This window comes from Magnolia sinica, chromosome 8, assembly GCF_029962835.1.
Source record: "Magnolia sinica isolate HGM2019 chromosome 8, MsV1, whole genome shotgun sequence".
NCBI lineage: Eukaryota > Viridiplantae > Streptophyta > Magnoliopsida > Magnoliales > Magnoliaceae > Magnolia > Magnolia sinica.
The window spans coordinates 73,436,117-73,455,898 of record NC_080580.1 but is presented as its reverse complement, the minus strand read 5'-3'; the positions used below and the strand labels follow the sequence as shown (position 1 = coordinate 73,455,898).

The 19,782-nt window shown below is 42.0% G+C and overlaps 1 protein-coding gene across 2 annotated transcripts in view; it reads left to right on the top strand.

Moving 5' to 3' along the window:
* LOC131253423 (uncharacterized) overlaps nucleotides 1-19,782 on the top strand; it is a 76,491-nt gene that overhangs the window by 7,766 nt on the left and 48,943 nt on the right. For both annotated transcript variants that reach the window (XM_058254412.1, XM_058254411.1), the window contains exon 3: nucleotides 990-1,295. In XM_058254412.1, coding sequence (XP_058110395.1) covers nucleotides 990-1,295 — 306 coding nt within the window. The remainder of the gene's footprint in view (nucleotides 1-989; nucleotides 1,296-19,782) is intronic.

Below are 19,782 nucleotides of genomic sequence, written 5' to 3'. Positions count from 1 at the left end.
ACTTTTGTATTCATGTTATACTAATACTGGATAGTAAGCGTGCCCAACAAGTTAGTGAAGTTAGATATCCATCATATGTAGGATTGTGGCCACAAAATTCTGTGGAATTGACTCACTAGATCATGACAAATATATAAGCAAATACAGTTCTCCAGTCTTCTGTATGATGCCACATTGTGGTTCTGTGGATTGGGTAATGTGTTCTTCTCTTTGGGTTGAGGATGCCTTCCCCTCATTGTATTGTTTGTTTCATTGTTTTGTTCTTTTTCGTTTCTTTCCTTATGACCTAAAAGATGTCTCGTTATACATGAAAGCAAAAAACCAATGCAACAGTGTCCTGTCATTTTGTAATTGTTTGATAGCTTAGGGCCTGATTAGACAGCACATTCTCCCAGATGCATTAGTAGGTACTCTGTGCCAGTGCAATTTATAATGGGATGATTTTAGTTCCTTGTTAAAATTATTCTATTTATGAATTTGGCAGAAATTGCTGGCAGAGCCACTAAGCAGACTGTTTGCTCTATGTTTATGTCTGGCCAAACAGTCTCATCCTGTCATATATGGACTATTTACCTTTGGAGTGATTCATGGATGAGGGTGACATCCAACCAGGCTATTATAGTTCAGTTCAAGTGGAGTTCTTAATTACATACTCTTTTTATTCTAACTCTAGAAAAGATGAGCTAAATCCAACTTTTTGCAGAAGCCAAAACCCCTTTTTTTGGTGTTAGTATTTCACGAAATGTAATCAATTTGCTGCATTTTGTTCATGTTTATGGAGAGGATCCTTTTCTTTTATCCAAATGCAGTGATTGAAAGCCTTCTGTATTTTATTCCTTTTACTTTCGAGGGGCATCAGAGGTCATTGGCAAAATCATGTTGACTTCTACAACATCACATCAGAAGCTAGTTGTGAGATTGAAATGATATTTCTAGTACTATAGGTGAACAAAAGTAGCTATTAAAGGCTTGTAATTTGGGACTTGCAGGCAAGGCATGGAACTCGTGCTCCTACGAAGAAACGCATCAAAGAATTAGACAGATTGGCAATTCATTTGGAAACTCTTCTTGGTGATGCAAAACATGAGGCACAGGGAGACGGTATCTCTTTGCAGAAAATCCCCAACTGGTTTTGGGGATGGCAGTCTCCTTGGAAAGGGAAACAAATAGGCGGGGAACTTGTCAGCAAGGGAGAGGAGGAACTGTATCATCTTGGAATTAGAATCCGGGAGAGATTTCCAGAGTTGTTTAGTGAGGAATATCACCCAGACATCTTCTCAATCAGAGCAACCCAGGTTAGTTTTCTCTTATTTTGTTCTTTGTTGAATATTCATTTGCATTCTGGAAGTCGATTGCACAGAGTAGAACTGTAGAATCATATTCTTGTTTTCTCTTTCGCCATCTTAATTTCCACAAATTCTCACTACTTATAGTGAAATGATAGTTTACACTTGTCTCACTATACCATCATGGCCTTTTTTTTTTTTTTCCTTCTTTTTCTTTCTTTTCATTTTGAGTTCATAGATTATTTTATTCAGTAATGCTAATATGGGGAGCAGATTAAGTGAGATCTTGGATCCACCGAGGCGGTTGGGACCCCTGTTTGTGGGGCCCACAGTGATGTATGTGACTACATCCACTCCGTCCATCCATATTGAAAGCTCATTTTAGAGCATGATCCAAAAAATGAAACAGATCCAGATCTCAGGTGGACCATAATACAGGAAACAGTGGTAATTGATCATTAAAAACTTCTCATGGGCCACAAAAGTTTTGGATCAAGCTGATATTTGTGTGGTCTCTTCATCCAGATCTTTGTGACCTTATCAACAGGTTGGATGGAAAATAAACATTCTGGTGGCCCCCATGAAGTTTTTTATGTGGGGGATTCAATCACTATTGTTTACTGTGGTATGGTCCAAATAAGACTAGGATCTGCTTCATTTTTGGGATCATGCCCTAAAATGAGCTTTCAAAACGGTTGGACAGTGTGGATTTAAGGCACATACATCACCATGAGCCCCACAGTCAGGGATCCAACCCATGTCGGTGGATCCAGGGTCTCACCTAATCCGCTCCCACATATATGCAGCAACCTCCTCATGGTCCATGGGGCCAATGCATGAGGTGATTGGGACTGTTGATCTGGTGGGCCACGGTGTGGATGGGCAGTAGGCCCATAACAATGGTGATTGTTCAACTCTCACCACGCAGTTGATAGTTTGCTTGGTGAATGTTGATTGTTCCTCTAACCATTCCTTTTTCAGGCCACTAGTCAACTAGCTACCGCAGGCATATGCCTCTCCTTTTGGTATATGGCCTAGCTACATGGTGCGTACCAGATCAATAGACCTACCACTACAGTTGTTTGCCATCTTTACCACAATGGAGCTGCAAAGAACTTCCTAGGCAAGATCTCCATATGAGCATCCCTCATTTTCTTTCGTCTAAAGACACTTTGTTTTTAGATTCTTTATTTTATAGGTTTTAGTTATTTGTGGCAGCATCCATTTATGATATGGTCATTAGGAACTTGTTTTTGCTAATTTCACTGTAATTCTTAGAATTAAATTAGACAGTCCTTGGATACTAATAAAACGATGAAAATCTGCATATAAATATATCCTCTTAATGTGGTACCTGGATCCTTCAAATTCCTTAAGATATCTCTGTTGGATATGTCATGACATGGTATAGGTATGTGTCCCGAGTTAGATTCGGCTCGCAGACACGACCATTTTATATTTAAAATAGTTAAACATAGAAAATATATTAAATTAATAAAAATATGTTAAATATCCAAAACGGTAATTTTCTACCTTCACGATGTTAGCAACATCCCCAGATTTTTTTAGAGTCATGTGTGGCACATCCAATCATTGATCTGGGCCATCCATTCATTCATACCAATGGGGGCAAGACATGGTGAAAAAATCACACCAATTGGATTATCCTAACCATTCGATCACTAGCATAAAAGTTGATAGTCAAGATCAAGTGGAGAAACAAAATAGATCCAATCATCTTCTTAGAAGGCTTCAATATGATTACTTATGATACCAAAGATGCACTTTGGTCTGATGATTCTATCGTTCTAATCTATAGTTTGAAAAAAAAAGAAGGCGGTAAAAATATGGTCCACATTCAAAAGGCTAGGGTTATCTGATGAGCATGATTTTTTCAGCGTGGCTTTCCATCAATGTTATGAATGAATGGACAGTTTGGATTGGTGATTGGACATGCTGTATGTCATGCAAAAAGATTGGGGATGTTGTTAATGTCCCATGAAGATGGGGATATTAGCTTTTATCTTTAAATATTTAATAATAGGTAAATATGACTTACAATAGAGTCACATCCCTTTACCCAGAGATCTCAGGATCATGCGAGTGAGTCTGAAAGACTCTGAAACTTCAGGAGGAATGGTGGCATGCAGCTTGCATTGTAAAAGTTCTGTGAAGATAACCTCCAAAAGGCACCTGTATGGCGGTTGGGACTATTGATCTGGTGAACCACTATGTTGATCAGCTATAGTTCGAAAAGTCACACCTGTAAATGTATGCTTTTGTGAACCTTGCTGGTTGAATGTGGACTGTTGCTTTTGGATATAGCCTATCCACGTGGTGGCCCATCAGAACAATAGTCTGCCATACATACCATTGGGGGGACCTTAATAGAACTTCTGTGATGTGCTTTCACTAACGAGACTATATCGGAGAAGCCAACACAACTTTTCCTCTTGATTTGCATCTTTCATTCTATGAAATGGCTTGATTGGTGAGAAAGTCATCCATCATGTGACATTTACTTTGTATAGGTATGAGTAGAAAAAAAGGAATAACTCTGTTTGGAGGAAAAGAAAAAAGCTTCCTGCGTTTCAGCCCCATTTTCTATTTATATAAAAGGAATTTCAAAAAATTACAAATAGGCCCTTGTTCTATCCCATATTACACAAAGGCCTTTTTTAAACACATCTCAACACTACTAGTGACCTTCATCTAAAAACCGACAAATATAGATGAAAACAAGAGCTAGAACGATGACGATGACGACGTGATGCCGCCGCCGCCGCCGCCGACGATGACCATGCTACGAGGAGAAACGACGAATAGAGGCGAATCGTCGCGAGAAGATTCGACAAAAAACGCGAGAGGAAAAGATAGTTCTACAATAGCTGAGGACCCAGATGACCGGAATGAGAATTTAGAGGAGGAAGTAGGTAACAATGGGTGGAAGGTTGTTTCAGGCAGGAAACACAATCAGAAGGCTTCGACTCTAGCTGGGAGAAGGAGAAACTCCTATCCTACCCTTTTCGTTAAAGGCTACCCACCCGATGGTTACTGATCAACATCTCTAGGATTTTCGGCTGCGCAGGGGCAGTAATAGATGTCGTGATGCCAAGAGACCGGGAGTACGACTCATATAGAGGCTTTGTCCTTGTCCATATGAGCTCTGAAGCAGAGCTTGCTAGGGCGGTGGAGATGCTACATGGCGTGAAATTTGCGGGGGTTCTATTGTTAGTCCAGCGAGCCAGATTTGGGCCCAACTACAGAGATCAAATCTGAAAGTCCTCTACATATGAACATCCTAAAGCGCAGGCTAACATCCCCGCCACCTCCGATACCGTGAAGTCGGGCGATCACTCATTCAGAGATGTCCTCCTCCACGGCAACCCAACCTCTAGAGAACCACCCAAATACCCCCCTGGAGCTGAGCCGGAGGTCACTATGCCGAATTATCCTGTTCGTGAGGAGGCCATAGAGGGCCAGAAGGAGGGCATGCTTTCAGTAAACTAGGAATGTTTTAACTAAGCTAGGGTAGAGCTCGCAAATATAGTAGTCATAAGAACCAAAGAAGGAGCTTCGATCTCGCAAGTGAAGGAATGGATCAGGGATTGCACAAGATTTCACCCTGGCAATTACGTTCTCAAACCTCTAGGTTACAATGATCTATGGGTGAAGGTATGTCCTGGCCTTAATCACGAGATGCTAATAATGGCATCTTGATTTGCATCTTTCATTTTATGAAATGGCTTGATTGGTGAGAAAGTCATCCATCATGTGACATTTACTTTGTATAGGTATGAGTAGAAAAAAAGGAATAACTCTGTTTGGAGGAAAAGAAAAAAGCTTCCTGCGTTTCAGCCCCATTTTCTATTTATATAAAAGGAATTTCAAAAAATTACAAATAGGCCCTTGTTCTATCCCATATTACACAAAGGCCTTTTTAAAACACATCTCAACACTACTAGTGACCTTCATCTAAAAACCGACAAATAGAGATGAAAACAAGAGCTAGAACGATGACGATGACGACGTGATGCCGCCGCCGCCGCCGACGATGACCATGCTACGAGGAGAAACGACGAATAGAGGCGAATCGTCGCGAGAAGATTCGACAAAAAACACGAGAGGAAAAGATAGTTCTACAACAGCTGAGGACCCGGATGACCGGAATGAGAATTTAGAGGAGGAAGCAGGTAACACTGGGTGGAAGGTTGTTTCAGGCAGGAAACACAATCAGAAGGCTTCGACTCTAGCTGGGAGAAGGAGAAACTCCTATCCTACCCTTTTCGTTAAAGGCTACCCACTCGGATGGTTACTGATCAACATCTCTAGGATTTTCAGCCGCGAAGGGGCGGTAATAGATGTCGTGATGCCAAGAGACCGGGAGTACGGCTCATATAGAGGCTTTGTCCTCGTCCGTATGAGCTCTGAAGCAGAGCTTGCTAGGGTGGTGGAGATGCTACATGGCGTGAAATTTGCGGGGGTTCCATTGTTAGTCCAGCGAGCCAGATTTGGGTCCAACTACAGAGATCAAATCTGAAAGTCCTCTACATATGAACATCCTAAAGCGCAGGCTAACATCCCCGCCACCTCCGATACCGTGAAGTCGGATGATCACTCATTCGGAGACGTCCTCCTCCACGGCAACCCAACCTCTAGAGAACCACCCAAATACCCCCCTGAAGCTGAGCCGGAGGTCACTATGCCGAATTATCCTGTTCGTGAGGAGGCCATAGAGGGCCAGAAGGAGGGCATGCTTTCAGTAAACTAGGAATGTTTTAACTAAGCTAGGGTAGAGCTCGCAAATATAGTAGTCATAAGAACCAAAGAAGGAGCTTCGATCTCGCAAGTGAAGGAATGGATCAGGGATTGCACAATATTTCACCCTGGCAATTACGTTATCAAACCTCTGGGTTACAATGATCTATGGGTGAAGGTATGTCCTGGTCTTAATCACGAGCACCTTCATGCTTATGATCCAGTTATTAAAGTTATGGAGTGGGATGAGTTCTCCATGTTCGGGATGGAGAACGTTTGGATCCTGATATGGGATGTTCCTCTAGAATGTTGGTTCGATGAATTCCTCATTTCCGCTGCTTCAGCTTGGGATCCTTGCTAGAGGTAGATTCCAAATCTAAGTTAGGAGTGGAACTGGGGGTTATATGAGCTCGGGTGAGGAGGAAGAAGGATTCTCCCTTGCCTTCCCACCTGTCTGTCAAGATAGGAAATAGACCGCTGTCACTGCCAGTGCAAAAGGAGGAGCCAGGAATCATATACCCAAGATGGGGCGATTTTTGGAGAGCAAAGGAACCTGTTCCATAGCCGTTGGAATCGGTACCGGAGAAGACAGTCTCCGAGGGAGTTCGTCCCGCAAGCTCCAGCGGACCACCGAGCGTGACCCCTGTCAGTTCTGCTACGATCATTAACCTGGCATGCATCCCAAGAGAAGGGGGGACGCATGGTAGGAGCTCTGTGGGCCCTGCGTCGCGTCTTCCTGAAGCAACCGTAATTTCCAGAGATAAGTCGCTGTGGGTGCTAGAGAATATGCCAGGTGGCACTGTCGCACTTATGGCGCCTCTACAGATGGGCCTTCGACGCGACGGTTTGAACGCTTTTAAAGCAAGGGATGATCAGATGTTGCCACATCTCCCTTCAACGTCTCACTCATCGAGACGCCCGGACATCGCTGTAGAAGAATCGTCGGGGTTTAGACACGTGGAGGCGATGGACATCGACCCGGATTCTGATCACAGACACGTGGCTGCTCCTACGTCTAACCCGAGTTTGTTGTCCCTTGTTGAGATTGGGCCCAGGGTCTCGGGTCCGATCCTAACCCGACCTCGTTGCTCCCTTAACTACATCTCTTCCTTCACCCATGTACAAACCCGATACTTCTTTCACTACCTCCTCTGTCACCTTCCCTGCCCCCTACCTCTCCCACCTCCCATTGCCCTTATCTATAAGCTTGATTTCCGTCCAAATCCGTTCTAGTCCCTCCTCCCTAGACCTCAATCCCCTACAGCCATGGGTGGCGATTTCTCCAGAGAAGATGAATCAGACAGTCGTTTCTCAGAATCCCAACCTTTCTCATCTCTCCCCACCTCTCCAGTCACATCCCTCCCCCAATCCCGAGATTGGGCTAATCTGGGTCCCATTACCCTTTTTCTGGAAGCCATTCCTGACGAGGTGATTGTTGCGGAGCTACTGTGCGTCGATTACCCTCAACAGCAGCATAATCCTATTGATCTTGCTCCCACTGTTGATATAAGTAGAGACAAATTATTTGATTCTCTCCAAAACAAGAAATGGATCAGGGACGCGGTTGGACATGCTGGAAGGTCACTCGGATTATGTTTTGGAGACAGAGACAAAGACTACACTGCCCTATTCCAATGTATTCAAAACAGAGGTAGACCTCTCTCAACCCCCATAACTCTCAGTAAACAAGTCCACAGATCCATCAGTAACAGAGAACTTCAAAGCCTTCAACCGAGTCCGAGTCTGCTAGCTGCCTCTAGCATGAGGCAAGGGCGTAAGGGAAATCGGGGAAGTTCGGTGACCCAATGAGAATCATTTCTTGGAACGTGAGAGGGGTGGGTTCGAGGTAGAAAAGGTGCCTGATTAAGGAATCTATCAGCAGAAAAGATTCGGATGTTATTTGTCTCCAGGAAACGAAAGTCCCCACTTTCAAAGATGGCCTTCTGGCTACTCTATGGAATGCTAAGGACGCTAAGTGGATGGCTTTGGATGCTTCTAGTTCGTCGGGAGGCATTTTACTTTCTTGGAAAATCTTCCAAATGGGAAGTCCAGACAGTTTCCAAAGGGGCCTTGTCGGCGTCTATCATCATCCATGATAAGTCCTCTAATTTCTGCGGTCTCATTGTGTCAGTTTATGGCCCTAATGATGACTTCCTTAGATCTGAAGGCTTTGCTAGCTACAGACTGCTATGTAAGCTCAGAATGCTCAAGGAGAAGATCAAAGATTGGAAGGAAGTCGAATTTCGCAAACGGGAAGTTGATACGGAAGCCTTATTTGTCGAGTTGTAGCGCATCGACTCTGAGGCAGAAGGTGGTCCCTTGACCGTAGATGTTCTGTCTAGGTGTATTCAAATCATCCAATCCATCTCTGCCAGGGCCCGCGAGGATGAAATCTCCTGGAAACTCAAGTCTAGGACCAGATGGATATCTGAAGGGGATAGAAATACTAGGTATTTTCATACCATTGCTAACATGCGGTCCCGAGCCAAAGCCATTTTATCCATCTCTATGGACGGAATCCATATTGAAGATAGACAGGAGATTACGGAGCACGCGGTTCGGCATTTCAAATCCCTCCTCTCTGTGGAAGATTGGATCAGACCCATTTTAGATGGCCTTGCTTTTAACTCCCTTGAAGATTCAGACGCGTCACTCCTCGAAGCCCAATTTTCTGAAGAAGTCAAAATGGCCATTGGTTCGATGGAGGGAGTTAAGTCCCTTGGCTCTAACTGTTTTCCTATGGCATTTTTCCAATCTTTCTGGGACCTCATCCGTCAGGACGTTATGGATTTCCTTCACGAATTCTATCTCAGGGGCAGACTTTCAAAAGGCCTAGGCGCATCCTTCATTGCGTTGATCCCCAAGATAGCAGGCGCGAGCTCCTTTTCCGATTTTAGGCCTATCAGCTTGATCGGGGGCCCCTACAAAATCCTGGCTAAAATTCTGTCTATCAGACTCTCGAAAGTTATAGGAAAGCTTATCTCCAAGTATCAGCATGCATTCATCAGGGGCAGACAAATTATTAATTGCGCCCTGATCGCAAATGAGTGCTTGCATTCATGCCACAAACCCGGTTTGAAAAGCATTTTCTGTAAGCTGGATATCGAAAAGGCTTACGATCATGTGGAGTGGGCCTTCCTTCAGTGCATGATGGGTTGTGTGGGATTTGGAGAGAGATGGAGAGGCTGGATCAAGGCGTGCATAGGATCAACCCACTTTTCTATTCTCATTAATGGCTCCCCGCATGGTTTCTTTAAAAGCTCGAGAGGAATTCGACAAGGCGACCCATTATCCCCTCTCCTCTTTCTTTTGGTGGGTGAGGCCCTATCGCAGATGCTATCTCGGGGTCAAGAGGTTGGGATCCTTAAAAGGGATTTCTATGCGGGGTGTCCCAGCTCCTTTTTCCCACATTCAGTTTGTAGACGACACACTCATCTTCTCTGAAGCGGTCCCATCCTACATCGACAACTTGCGCACAACCCTTATCTGTTTTGAGGCTGTCTCAGGGCTGAGAGTTAACCTCTCTAAATCAAAAATTTATGGTGTCAACCTCCCAGATTCAAAGCTGTCCTCCTTTGCCAATATCCTTGGGTGTTCAGCAGCCCTCTTCCCCTCCACGTTTGTGGGCCTCCCCCTTTCCATTGGTCCTCCGCCGAAGAAAATGTGGGAAAGAATTGTCAACAAATTCCAGCAATACTTAGCCAAGTGGAAATGTCAATACTTATCTATGGGGGGTCGCCTCACGCTCATCAAGTTGGCCCTCTCTAATCTGCCAGTTTATTTCATGTCCTTATTTTCTTGCCCTTCATCAGTTCTGCTTTAGATAGACAGGCTTCGTCGTGACTTTCTTTGGTGCGGAGAAGACTCGCAGAAGAAATTACTTCTTTTGGACTGGCATGAAGTTTGCAAACATTTTCAGGAGGGGGGTGCTAGTATCAGAAATTTGAAGATCATGAATCTTGCCCTGCTTGGTAAGTGGACATGGAGACTGGCCATTGATAATAATGCCCTTTGGAATTCCATTATCAAAGGCAAGTACGGTACATCCCCCGGTGGTTGGTGGACCAAGGATTCCACGTCATATAGGGTCTTATTCATTTGGAAAGGGATCTTGAGATCCAAGAAGGTGGTGATTGATAACATCAGATTTGATCTTGGCAACGGCGCTGATATAAGATTCTGGGAGGATATTTGGGTGGGCGAGGAGCCCCTCAAAAACAGATTTCCGAAATCTACAATTTGAGTCCAAAGAAGAACATCCCGATTGCTAGCTGCTATGAATCCTCTAATTCTAGTTTCGTTTGGATTGTGAAGTGCATCAGGAATCTCCATGACCGGGAAGTGGAAGAATTTGTGGGGCTGCTCGATCTAATCTCACAGGTGATCCCTGATCCCACTGCTCCCAACAGACCGATCTGGGCCAAGGACAAAACTAGTATGTTTTCGGTGAAATCTCTCTATTCTCTCCTTACCCCTTTGTCTGTCACAGCAGGCCCCACGGCCCCTTTTATCTGGAAGTACCCAGCCCCCCCTAAATTCATTTGTTTCGCCTGGTTGGTTAGTAGAAAGTGGATCCTCATAGTTGATAATCTAAGGAAAAGAGGCATGCAAATAGTGAACATTTGCCTCTGCTGCATGCAAGATGAAGAATCCGTTGAACACCTCCTGATTCATTGCCGGTTCATCTCTCAGATTTGGGCGGAATTATTCAGAAGATTTAACATCAGCGGCTGTCTCCTGAACTCCTCCCTCAATATGTTGGCATCGTGGCACGGTTTTAAGTTGGGTAAATACAGAACTCGGGTTTGGAGAATGGTGCCTCTTGCAATCTGGTGGTCAGTTTGGGAGGAAAGAAACAACAGATGTTTTAATGATAAGCTCTCCTTGGTTCAAGTTGTTTGGGATCAAGGTGTTCTGTAATGGTAACGGTGGCCGTAACGGCCACCATCGTTACCTTTACGATATGGGTCATAACGGCTGTTACGGCCCCTGTAACGGCCGTTACGGTCTTTTTTTTTTAATTATTTTTTTATTGAAAAAAAAATCCTGAAAACCATGTATTTGCCCCGTAATGTTGATTAAAAAATATGGAAAACATGTATTTGCCCCATAATAGACAATTATGGGGCTGTTATGGCCTTTATAGGGGGACGTAACATGCCGTTAACAGTAATTACGACTCATTTTTTTCCATCATGGTTGTTACGGCTGTTACGACCCCGTAACGTGTAACGGTTGCCACCGTTACCTTTACGTAATGGCCTTTACGGCACACCATGTTTGGTATAGGGCCAAAAGGCTGGTTGTTGAATGGGCTGTCTTAGTTAATTGTCTCAAGGATTATGACCTTTTGTTTCTAGATTTCTAGCTTTGCTGCTATCTCAGCAATCTCTCGTTGTATTTCCTTTTTTCCTTTAATATAATCCTGTTATCTTTGGAAAAAAAAAAAAAACCCACATCTCAACACTCCCCCTCAAGCTTCGCATAGATATTTATCATGCCCAGCTTACTAAGAAGAGATTCTAATTTTTGACTTAATCACTTCCTTAGTGAAAATGTTAGCAAGTTGATCTCAGTTGTTACTAATGGCAAACAAAGGTCTTGAGAGATAACTTGGTCACAAATGAAGTGCCTGTCAACTTCAATGTGCTTGGAACTGTCATGCTGAATTGGATTTTGTGTTATGCCAATGGCTACCTTGTTATTGTAATACAACCTCATAGGAGCATTCACCTTTAGTCCCAAATCATGTAGTAAAAATTTCAGCTGCAGTAACTCCGCTACACCATGTGCCAGACTTGTACACTGCTTCAGCACTAGAGTTAGCCACTATATTTTGTTTTGTTTTGTTTTTCTTTTCTTTTCTTTTTTTTATACTTATTTAGATGACCAAATTTCCTCCCACAAAAGTACAATATCTTGTAATTGATTTTCTGTTATCTATACTACCAGCCCAATTTACATCAGTGTAGGCCTTTATGTCCAAATGGCCATGATCTGCAAACAAAAAACCCTTCCTAAGTGATGTCTTCAAATATATCATGATTCTTTCAACATCGTCCAAGTGAGAAACCTGAGGAACTTGCATAAACTAATTCACTACACTTACTGCAAATGCTATGTCAGGTCAGGTGAGAGAGAGTAGTCGACCAACCAATCTTTGATACATCTCTTTATTTAGCAACCCCCTCCACTATAAGATTTTTTTATTTTTATTTTTACTTCATCAGATGATCAAATTTCCTCCCGCAAAAGTACAATATCTTGTAATCGACTTTATGTTGTTTACACTACCAGCCCAATCTACATCGGTGTAGGCTTCTATGCACAAATGGCCATGATCTGCAAACAAAAAGCCCTTCCCAGGTGATGTCTTCAAATATCTCAAGATTCTTTCAACCGCCTCCAAGTGAGAAACTCGAGGAGCTTGCATAATCTGACTCACCACACACACTTACTGCAAATTCTATGTTAGGTCAGCTGAGAAGAGTAGTCGGCCAACCAATCTTTGATACATCTCTTTATTTAGCAGTCGGCATATGATTAGGATCAATAGGAGCGTTTGCTGGTCGGGAACCTCGCTTACCATTCTCCTTCGGAAGGTCTAAGGTATACTTTCTCTGAGAAATAAAGATGTATTTCTTTGATCGAGCAACCTCTATACCTAGACAATATTTCAAATTTCCTAGACCCTTAAATTCAAATTCTTTTACTAAAAATTCCTTAAAGTTTTGAATATCCCGGGAATCATTTCCTGACACTATAATATCATCCATATAAACAATCAAAGCTGTAATCAACTGTCCCCGTTGCCTCACAAAGAGAGTATGGTCAGCGTGACTCTGGGAATAACTAATCCTCTTCACTGCTTAACTGAACGTCTCGAGCCAAGACCAGGGAGATTGTTTCAGCCCATAAATAGATTTCAACCTGTAAACCTTTCCTTTACTATTGGGAACTTGAAATCAGGTGAAGAAATACGCTTCTTACTTCAAGTTTTCATAGAGAAATGCATTTTTCACATCTAGCTGATGCAATGGCTAAGAAAAGTTGCCTGCAAGCGACAATAGAACCTGTATGGAGTTTATCTTGGCTATTGATGCAAATGTTTCCTTATGGTTAATCTCATATGTCTGAGTGTACCCCTTGACAATAAGCTTGGTTTTATACTTTTCAATAGAACCACCTGCCTTATGTTTTACTGTAAAGACCCATTTGCAACCCACTAGTTTCTTTCCTTTCAGTAAATCTCAATTCCCTCATTCCATTCTTTATTAATGCATTCATCTCTTCCATCATATCCTCAAACCACTTTGGATTGGAGATTGCCTATTGGAATCTGGAAGGTAAAGAAACAGAAGAAACCGAAGACAGAATAATAAGAAGTAGACAAGGCTGCATATGAGACAAACTTAGACATAGGATGCAAAGTGCACTGATGCTTCCCTTTGCGTTAGGCAATAGGAGTACTATCCTTAGAGGAAGAAGGAACAAATAAAGGAGGGATTACATAGTTTTAAGAATTCACAATTAGTGAGTGGGCATGTCACAGTGATCACCCACATTTCTGGTGTCTTCTGTATACTTGCAATTCCTTTTGCCTGTAGTTCTTTATCGTGTGAGTGTTGGGCAGCATCAGTAGTAGTATTAGTAGGCTGCCTTGGATCTACTGAGATAACAACTGATGGATTGTAAGGAATAGGAATAGAAAGGGGATTAACTGGCGATGGATGCCTCTCTTCAAGGGGATTAGCCCAAAAGTGCTTTGGAATGTGCATCCCTATCAAGAGACTCCAAGTAACTTCAACTAGATGACAATTTGCCACTCCATTCCGTTGAGGAGTACATGCAAGAGCTTTGATGAATCATCTCGTACTGTTTTAAATAATGCTATAATTCACCTTCATAGTATTCCCAAGCATTGTATGAGCAAAATATTTTAATTTTCTCATCAAACTGGGTGAGAACTATGTTGTAATTTTTTATTTTTTATTTTTTAATTTTAATAATGTGGTACTTCATCACGCGTCTTTCATGAGATACAACTAGGTGTAGCAACTAGCAAGAGAAATAATCCACAAGAAATATCGATAGCCATCCATGGATACAATGGGAGCAGGTCCCCCCACATAAAATGAACAATATGAAACTGAAACAAACTTTTCTTCAAACCTGAGGAAAAGTTTATCTACAATGCTTGGGCAACGTTCAAACTTCACACTATAAATTATGACTAAAACCGACTTAAGTAAGTATGGAACTAACAACTTCAATGACTGAAAAGATAAATGTCCTAAACAACTATGCCGCAGTCTAACTTGGGCATTATTATAATCCTTACTAAAACTACTAAGTTGCAAGGCTGAAGGGGAACCAACAATATCCAGAAGGTAGAGATCATCCGCTTCACGACCACTTTCAGTCATTTTCTTTGTCATCAAATCCTGGAAAACACAATGGGTAAGAAAGAAAGTTACATAACAGTTGGTTCCTTCATGCTATAATAATGCCCAACTAGGCAATAAACTTGGTATAATGTCGGAAGCTCATCTCTCGCTAAAATCTACCCAGGAGTCAACTCATACTCAGAGTTCAAACTAGCTAAGAAATCGATGTCTCTCCCTGGCATTAGTATCCCATTGTAATAAATGATAATGATCCAGCTCTTCCCATAGGCCCTGAAGTGTGGAATAATAGGTAACCAAACTCTTCTCCTTCGGATGAGGAATAAAAATCTCCCAGTGTAGCCGATAGACACAAGCAAATATTCTGCCTCTGGGAATAAGTTTTGGTAATTTTATCCCAGATTTCATTAGTTGCCTGTAGGAACAAGAATCCTCTACCGATATGAGGTTGCATGGAGTTGAGTGGTGAAGACATCACCATAAAGTTCTCTTGCTCCTACTTATCATATGGAGAATCATCAATAGTTGGTTCCTTTACCTGACCATTCACATACCCTAGTTTTCCTTGCCTACCAACATACATTTAATGGATTGAGACCATTCAAGGAAATTAGTGTCGTTCAACTTCACAAATTTGATTTGCACACTAGGTTGTCACCATAAACACTAATGGTTGGTATGAAACTTGAGGCCTCGGAAACATCGAAAGTAGCCTCTGAACCACTTGTAGATGGCATCTTCGCACATAAACAATTCTTGATATTCTCTAAAGAATATGCCATAAGAAGGGCATGATGATGACGATCATTGTCTTCCTCGAACAATAAACACCTTGAATCCACAAGAGACGTCTCAAATCCATGAGAGAAATAAGAAAGTTTTGAGAATTTTTATTGATAGCTCCCTAAAATAAACGAGTTTTCATCCTTAAATAACCTTAAACTATCTCTAAGACGCAATTAGAAGAGACCTAAACAAACAGGAAATAAAATTTGAAAAACATGCAAGTTTTTGCCATCCGTCGATTGGATCGTTAGTCGACCGATCGGAATGGCGCAAAAACATCCAAGGACTACAACTAAAAAAATCATATTTGTTCCGATCAATTGATCGACTCGATCAGTTTGCTTGATCGACCTCGATCGATCGAACTATGCTGAATTTTTATTGATTTCCCTTTGGACTTCTTCCGGTCCAATTTTGTTTGAAACGTGCTTGATCAACGTCCTGCATCAGATCCCCTCCACTTGAAAAATAACTCGTCCCAGAGTTATCCTCCGGTTCCGGTTCACGATACTCGTACAGGTCCACTACATTGAACGTGTGTGAGATCTCCATGTCTTCAGGAAGATCAATGACATAGTTGTTGTCATTGATCTTACGGAGTATAGGTACCGACCCAATCTTCTTATTCTTCATCTTGTACATCCCAGTTGGAAATCTCTCCATGCGCAGGTGAACCATGATGTTGTTGCCCACGTTAAACACCTTCAAGTGCTGATGTGTGTTAGCCATTTCCTTGTATTTGTCGTTGGATGCTTGCAAGTTGGCCTGAACATCAGCGTGTACACTTAAGATTCGGTCCGCCATATGTTTTGCAGCAACGCTCATGCTTTGAAGCTTGGGCAATGGAACCAAATCAAGATATGCTGAAGTACTCGTTCGTACACAACTTCAAACGGGGACTTGCCAGCTGTCGATCTGAGTTGCTGAAGGAAGACGGACGTTTTGGTACCTACAATAGATGCTGCTAATAAACTATAGTAACACAAATGCCACAATAAGGGCCATGTATATGTAATTTCCACGGTTATTGTATGTAGCATGTGTTTGTAGCCATCTTATGTAGAGTAGTTTAACCACTCATCCTGGATAGGTCATAGCCAAAAAATTACACATCCAACAATCCTAACCATCTGATTTGTTCCTTCAAATGGACCGTTGAAAGGAATCATCTTGCGTGCGACTTCTGACTGTTCAATTGGTATGTAACCCCTTGGATGTTGCTTCCCCTGGATTTTTTGAATTTGGATGTCGATAGTAGGTCCATTGATCCAACTGTTAACATCATTTATTCAATTTGGGTTTCGGTTATGGTCCATCCAAGAAGCGGTTAATTAATTGGATGGTCTGAATCAGGTGCATTAGCTAGACTAGTAAGTATTGAATTTCCCGAGTGTACGATTCACCACTTTGGTTTGCCCATCTGTCCGCGGATGATATGCACTACTGAACTGTATCTTGGTGTCAAATCACCTCCACAAAGTCCTCCAAAAGTGACTGAGGAACTTAGTGTTACGATTTGAGGTGATAGATTTTGGGACACCATGTAGTCGTACAACTTCTTGGAAGAATAAACTTGTGACATGTGTAGCGTTGGTATGAAATGAGCCATCGTAGAGAATCTGTCGACCACAACAAACACTGAGTCCATTCGATGCTGGGTCCATGGAAGACTTAACACAAAGTCCATGGACAAATCCTCCCAAGGGCCGTCAGGTACCGACAATGGAGTGTATAGGCCCATGTTTTGTGAGCATCCCTTAGAGGCCTGACACGTATGGCATCGCTGCATCGCTTTTCCAACATCCTGTTTCAGCTGTGGCCAATAGTAACGCTCCTCCAAGAGAGCTATTGTCTTGTCTCGCCCTAGGTGACCACCAGGGCCACCTCCATGTAGCTCTTGGATGACACACTCTCGCAACGAACTCTATGGAATGCACAACCAATTTTTGTTGAAAAAGGAAACCGTCCTGAATATGGAGGTCACTGGACTGACCCTTCTGGCATCTAATCCACACGTCTTTGAAGTAGTCGTCATTGACATATAGGTCCTTGAGGTATTCGAACCCAACAACCTCATTGCTCATGGTGACGAACAAGGTCGCACGTCGGCTACTCATCAACCACCTTGTTTTGCTGCTTGGCCTTATGCTTCAACATGAATGTGAATTCTTGCAAAAATGAAATCCACCTAGCATGCACATAGTTACATTAGCCTGGTTGTTAATAAACTTGAGGGCTTGGTGGTCTGTATAGAGTATAAATTCCCACTGAATCAAATAATGTCTCCAATGCTGCAAAGCCTGAACTTTTGCTTACAATTTTAGCTTATACGTCAACCATTTCTTATGAGTATCACTAAGTTTCTCACTGTAGAAGGTTATCGGCCTGCCCTTTTGAGACAACATATAACATCCCGAATTTTCGTGATGCCCGAGAATTCCAGGTGTTAATAATGTAAAAATTAGATGCTTTAAAATCGCACCTTGTTTTTTTTCTTTTTCTTTTTTGGTTAGATAAATTACATCCAATTACATTCACGAAGGTAACCATTCATGAGAATAAAATCGACTATATTTATTATTCCATTAGAATAAAAAACGTACAAATAATTCTTTAATGCCCTCTCAATGGGAGCTTATTAAATTATCAAAGTTTGCAGTGGAAAATAAATAAAACAATTAGTGGTGTTATCTTTCTTCTTTTCTTTTCGAAAGAATCTTCCATAGAATGATTATCGGCCGTATCATCAACCTGTAATTCACCTGCAATATCTGTATGGTTGGAGAGGGTTAATGCCCTACTCATAGTGATGGTTATTCTTTAAAATTAACAATAATTCAAGAGATTCATAGGAATAATGTGAGAGTTCTGATATGCCTCGTACTTTACCACTACGAGTGGTATCAATGTGCGCAACCAATATATCTATATGTGTGTGTGTGTATATGAATGCATGCCTAGCAAAGTGTGTGCGGTCCATTGTATGTAGTGATTATCGCAATGTGAAATATAATTCATGGAAAACTTGTCTTGCCCCGCATCCCATACTACGGAGATTCGTCGGTGTGTCCAATGTTAACGTGGATTTATGCGAACATCTTAAGGCGACACAACAATGCAATTGAGGGGTTTACGTGACACAATGTGTTTATGGAGTGACTATTTGCGACATCCAATCCCAAGAAGTGATGTAACATGCATGACGATTTACTTACATCGATTGTGCACCACTCACCAACCCATGGGATTACATGCCGACCAAGAGGGTCGTTACCCAAAATGCAATACGTCCACGATAATATATATGAACCACTATATATGAGGCCTATAACACATCACTTGCATCAATAGAGAAAGAAGTCGAACCATGAGGGTTTTGAAATTCCAAGTCACATGCCCAAGCCATAAAGGGAGGTAGCACAAGGCTAACCTAATAAAGGAGAAAAGTAACATTAAGCTATCTCAATAAAAGAGAAGAGTAACAAATAGGCTAACTCAACAAAAATAAGGGGAGATGAGCAGAAGGCCAACTCAATATAGAGTGGAAGCACATGTCGCTCTCCCCACATAAATTCATAAAAATCATGCATAATTAAAATCATACCTTAACCATAATTCCCAAAAGGATAAATAATTGATAAGGATAAAATAATCAATTGTATGGAAAAACACAGTAATATGAAAGTATGCAAAAACAAGATAAATTATATCAACTCAAATTAGTGTAAGCTTTAAAGGAATCCCTCACCTTAGCCTTAGATCTAAACCCTAGGTAGATCTCGATGTAGGAAAGTTTCTACATGAATCATGACATCGCTTGAACAAGAGGGAGACACCACACATGTGGAGGAAGAGGATGATGGGCGACTAGGCTTTCTCTTTCTCTTTCTCTTGCCCTTTTCCTTTCTCTCTCTTTCTTGGACGTGCGATCATGGGTGTGTGAGAGGAGAAGGGGACACACTCCTTTTATAATGGAGTGGGCGTGTGAGAGGGGGTGTGTTTCACATCTCACTTGTATTGGGTTTCTCCAATTTGACATTTTCTAGCGATTTTTCTTTAAATCTAATTCGTTCAGTGTGTCGGGGTCGTTGAATAGAGCCGAGGTATATGATTTTCTTTGCGATCCGAAATTTAGATTGGCATTTCTTGAAAATTCTCCTAACGGGTGCCAAAACGAAGTTGTTCTCAATTGACGGTCCACACTTAATGATTAGGGCCCAATTTTGGGAGAAATGTGTAGTTAGGATAGGCAAACGGTTGGACAAAATTTTGTGGTTGATCAATGGTAGAAAAAGCCTAAATCTAAAATTTCACCTTTTGTACCAAAAGGAAGGAACTGGCTTCAACATTCAACGGTGTAGGATCATAGATCGGGGTCTAAATTTTGTATAACCTCGTAGTCATATGAGACCAAAGTGTGATCTAAATTTGAGTTGCGATGGACGGCAGGAAGTGGTTAAATCAGAAGATCCAGATTTATAAGGAGTTGGTAAGCCTCGAAAGTGTTCAAGTATCCTTACTCTTGCTCCGGTGGTAGACTCTTGGGA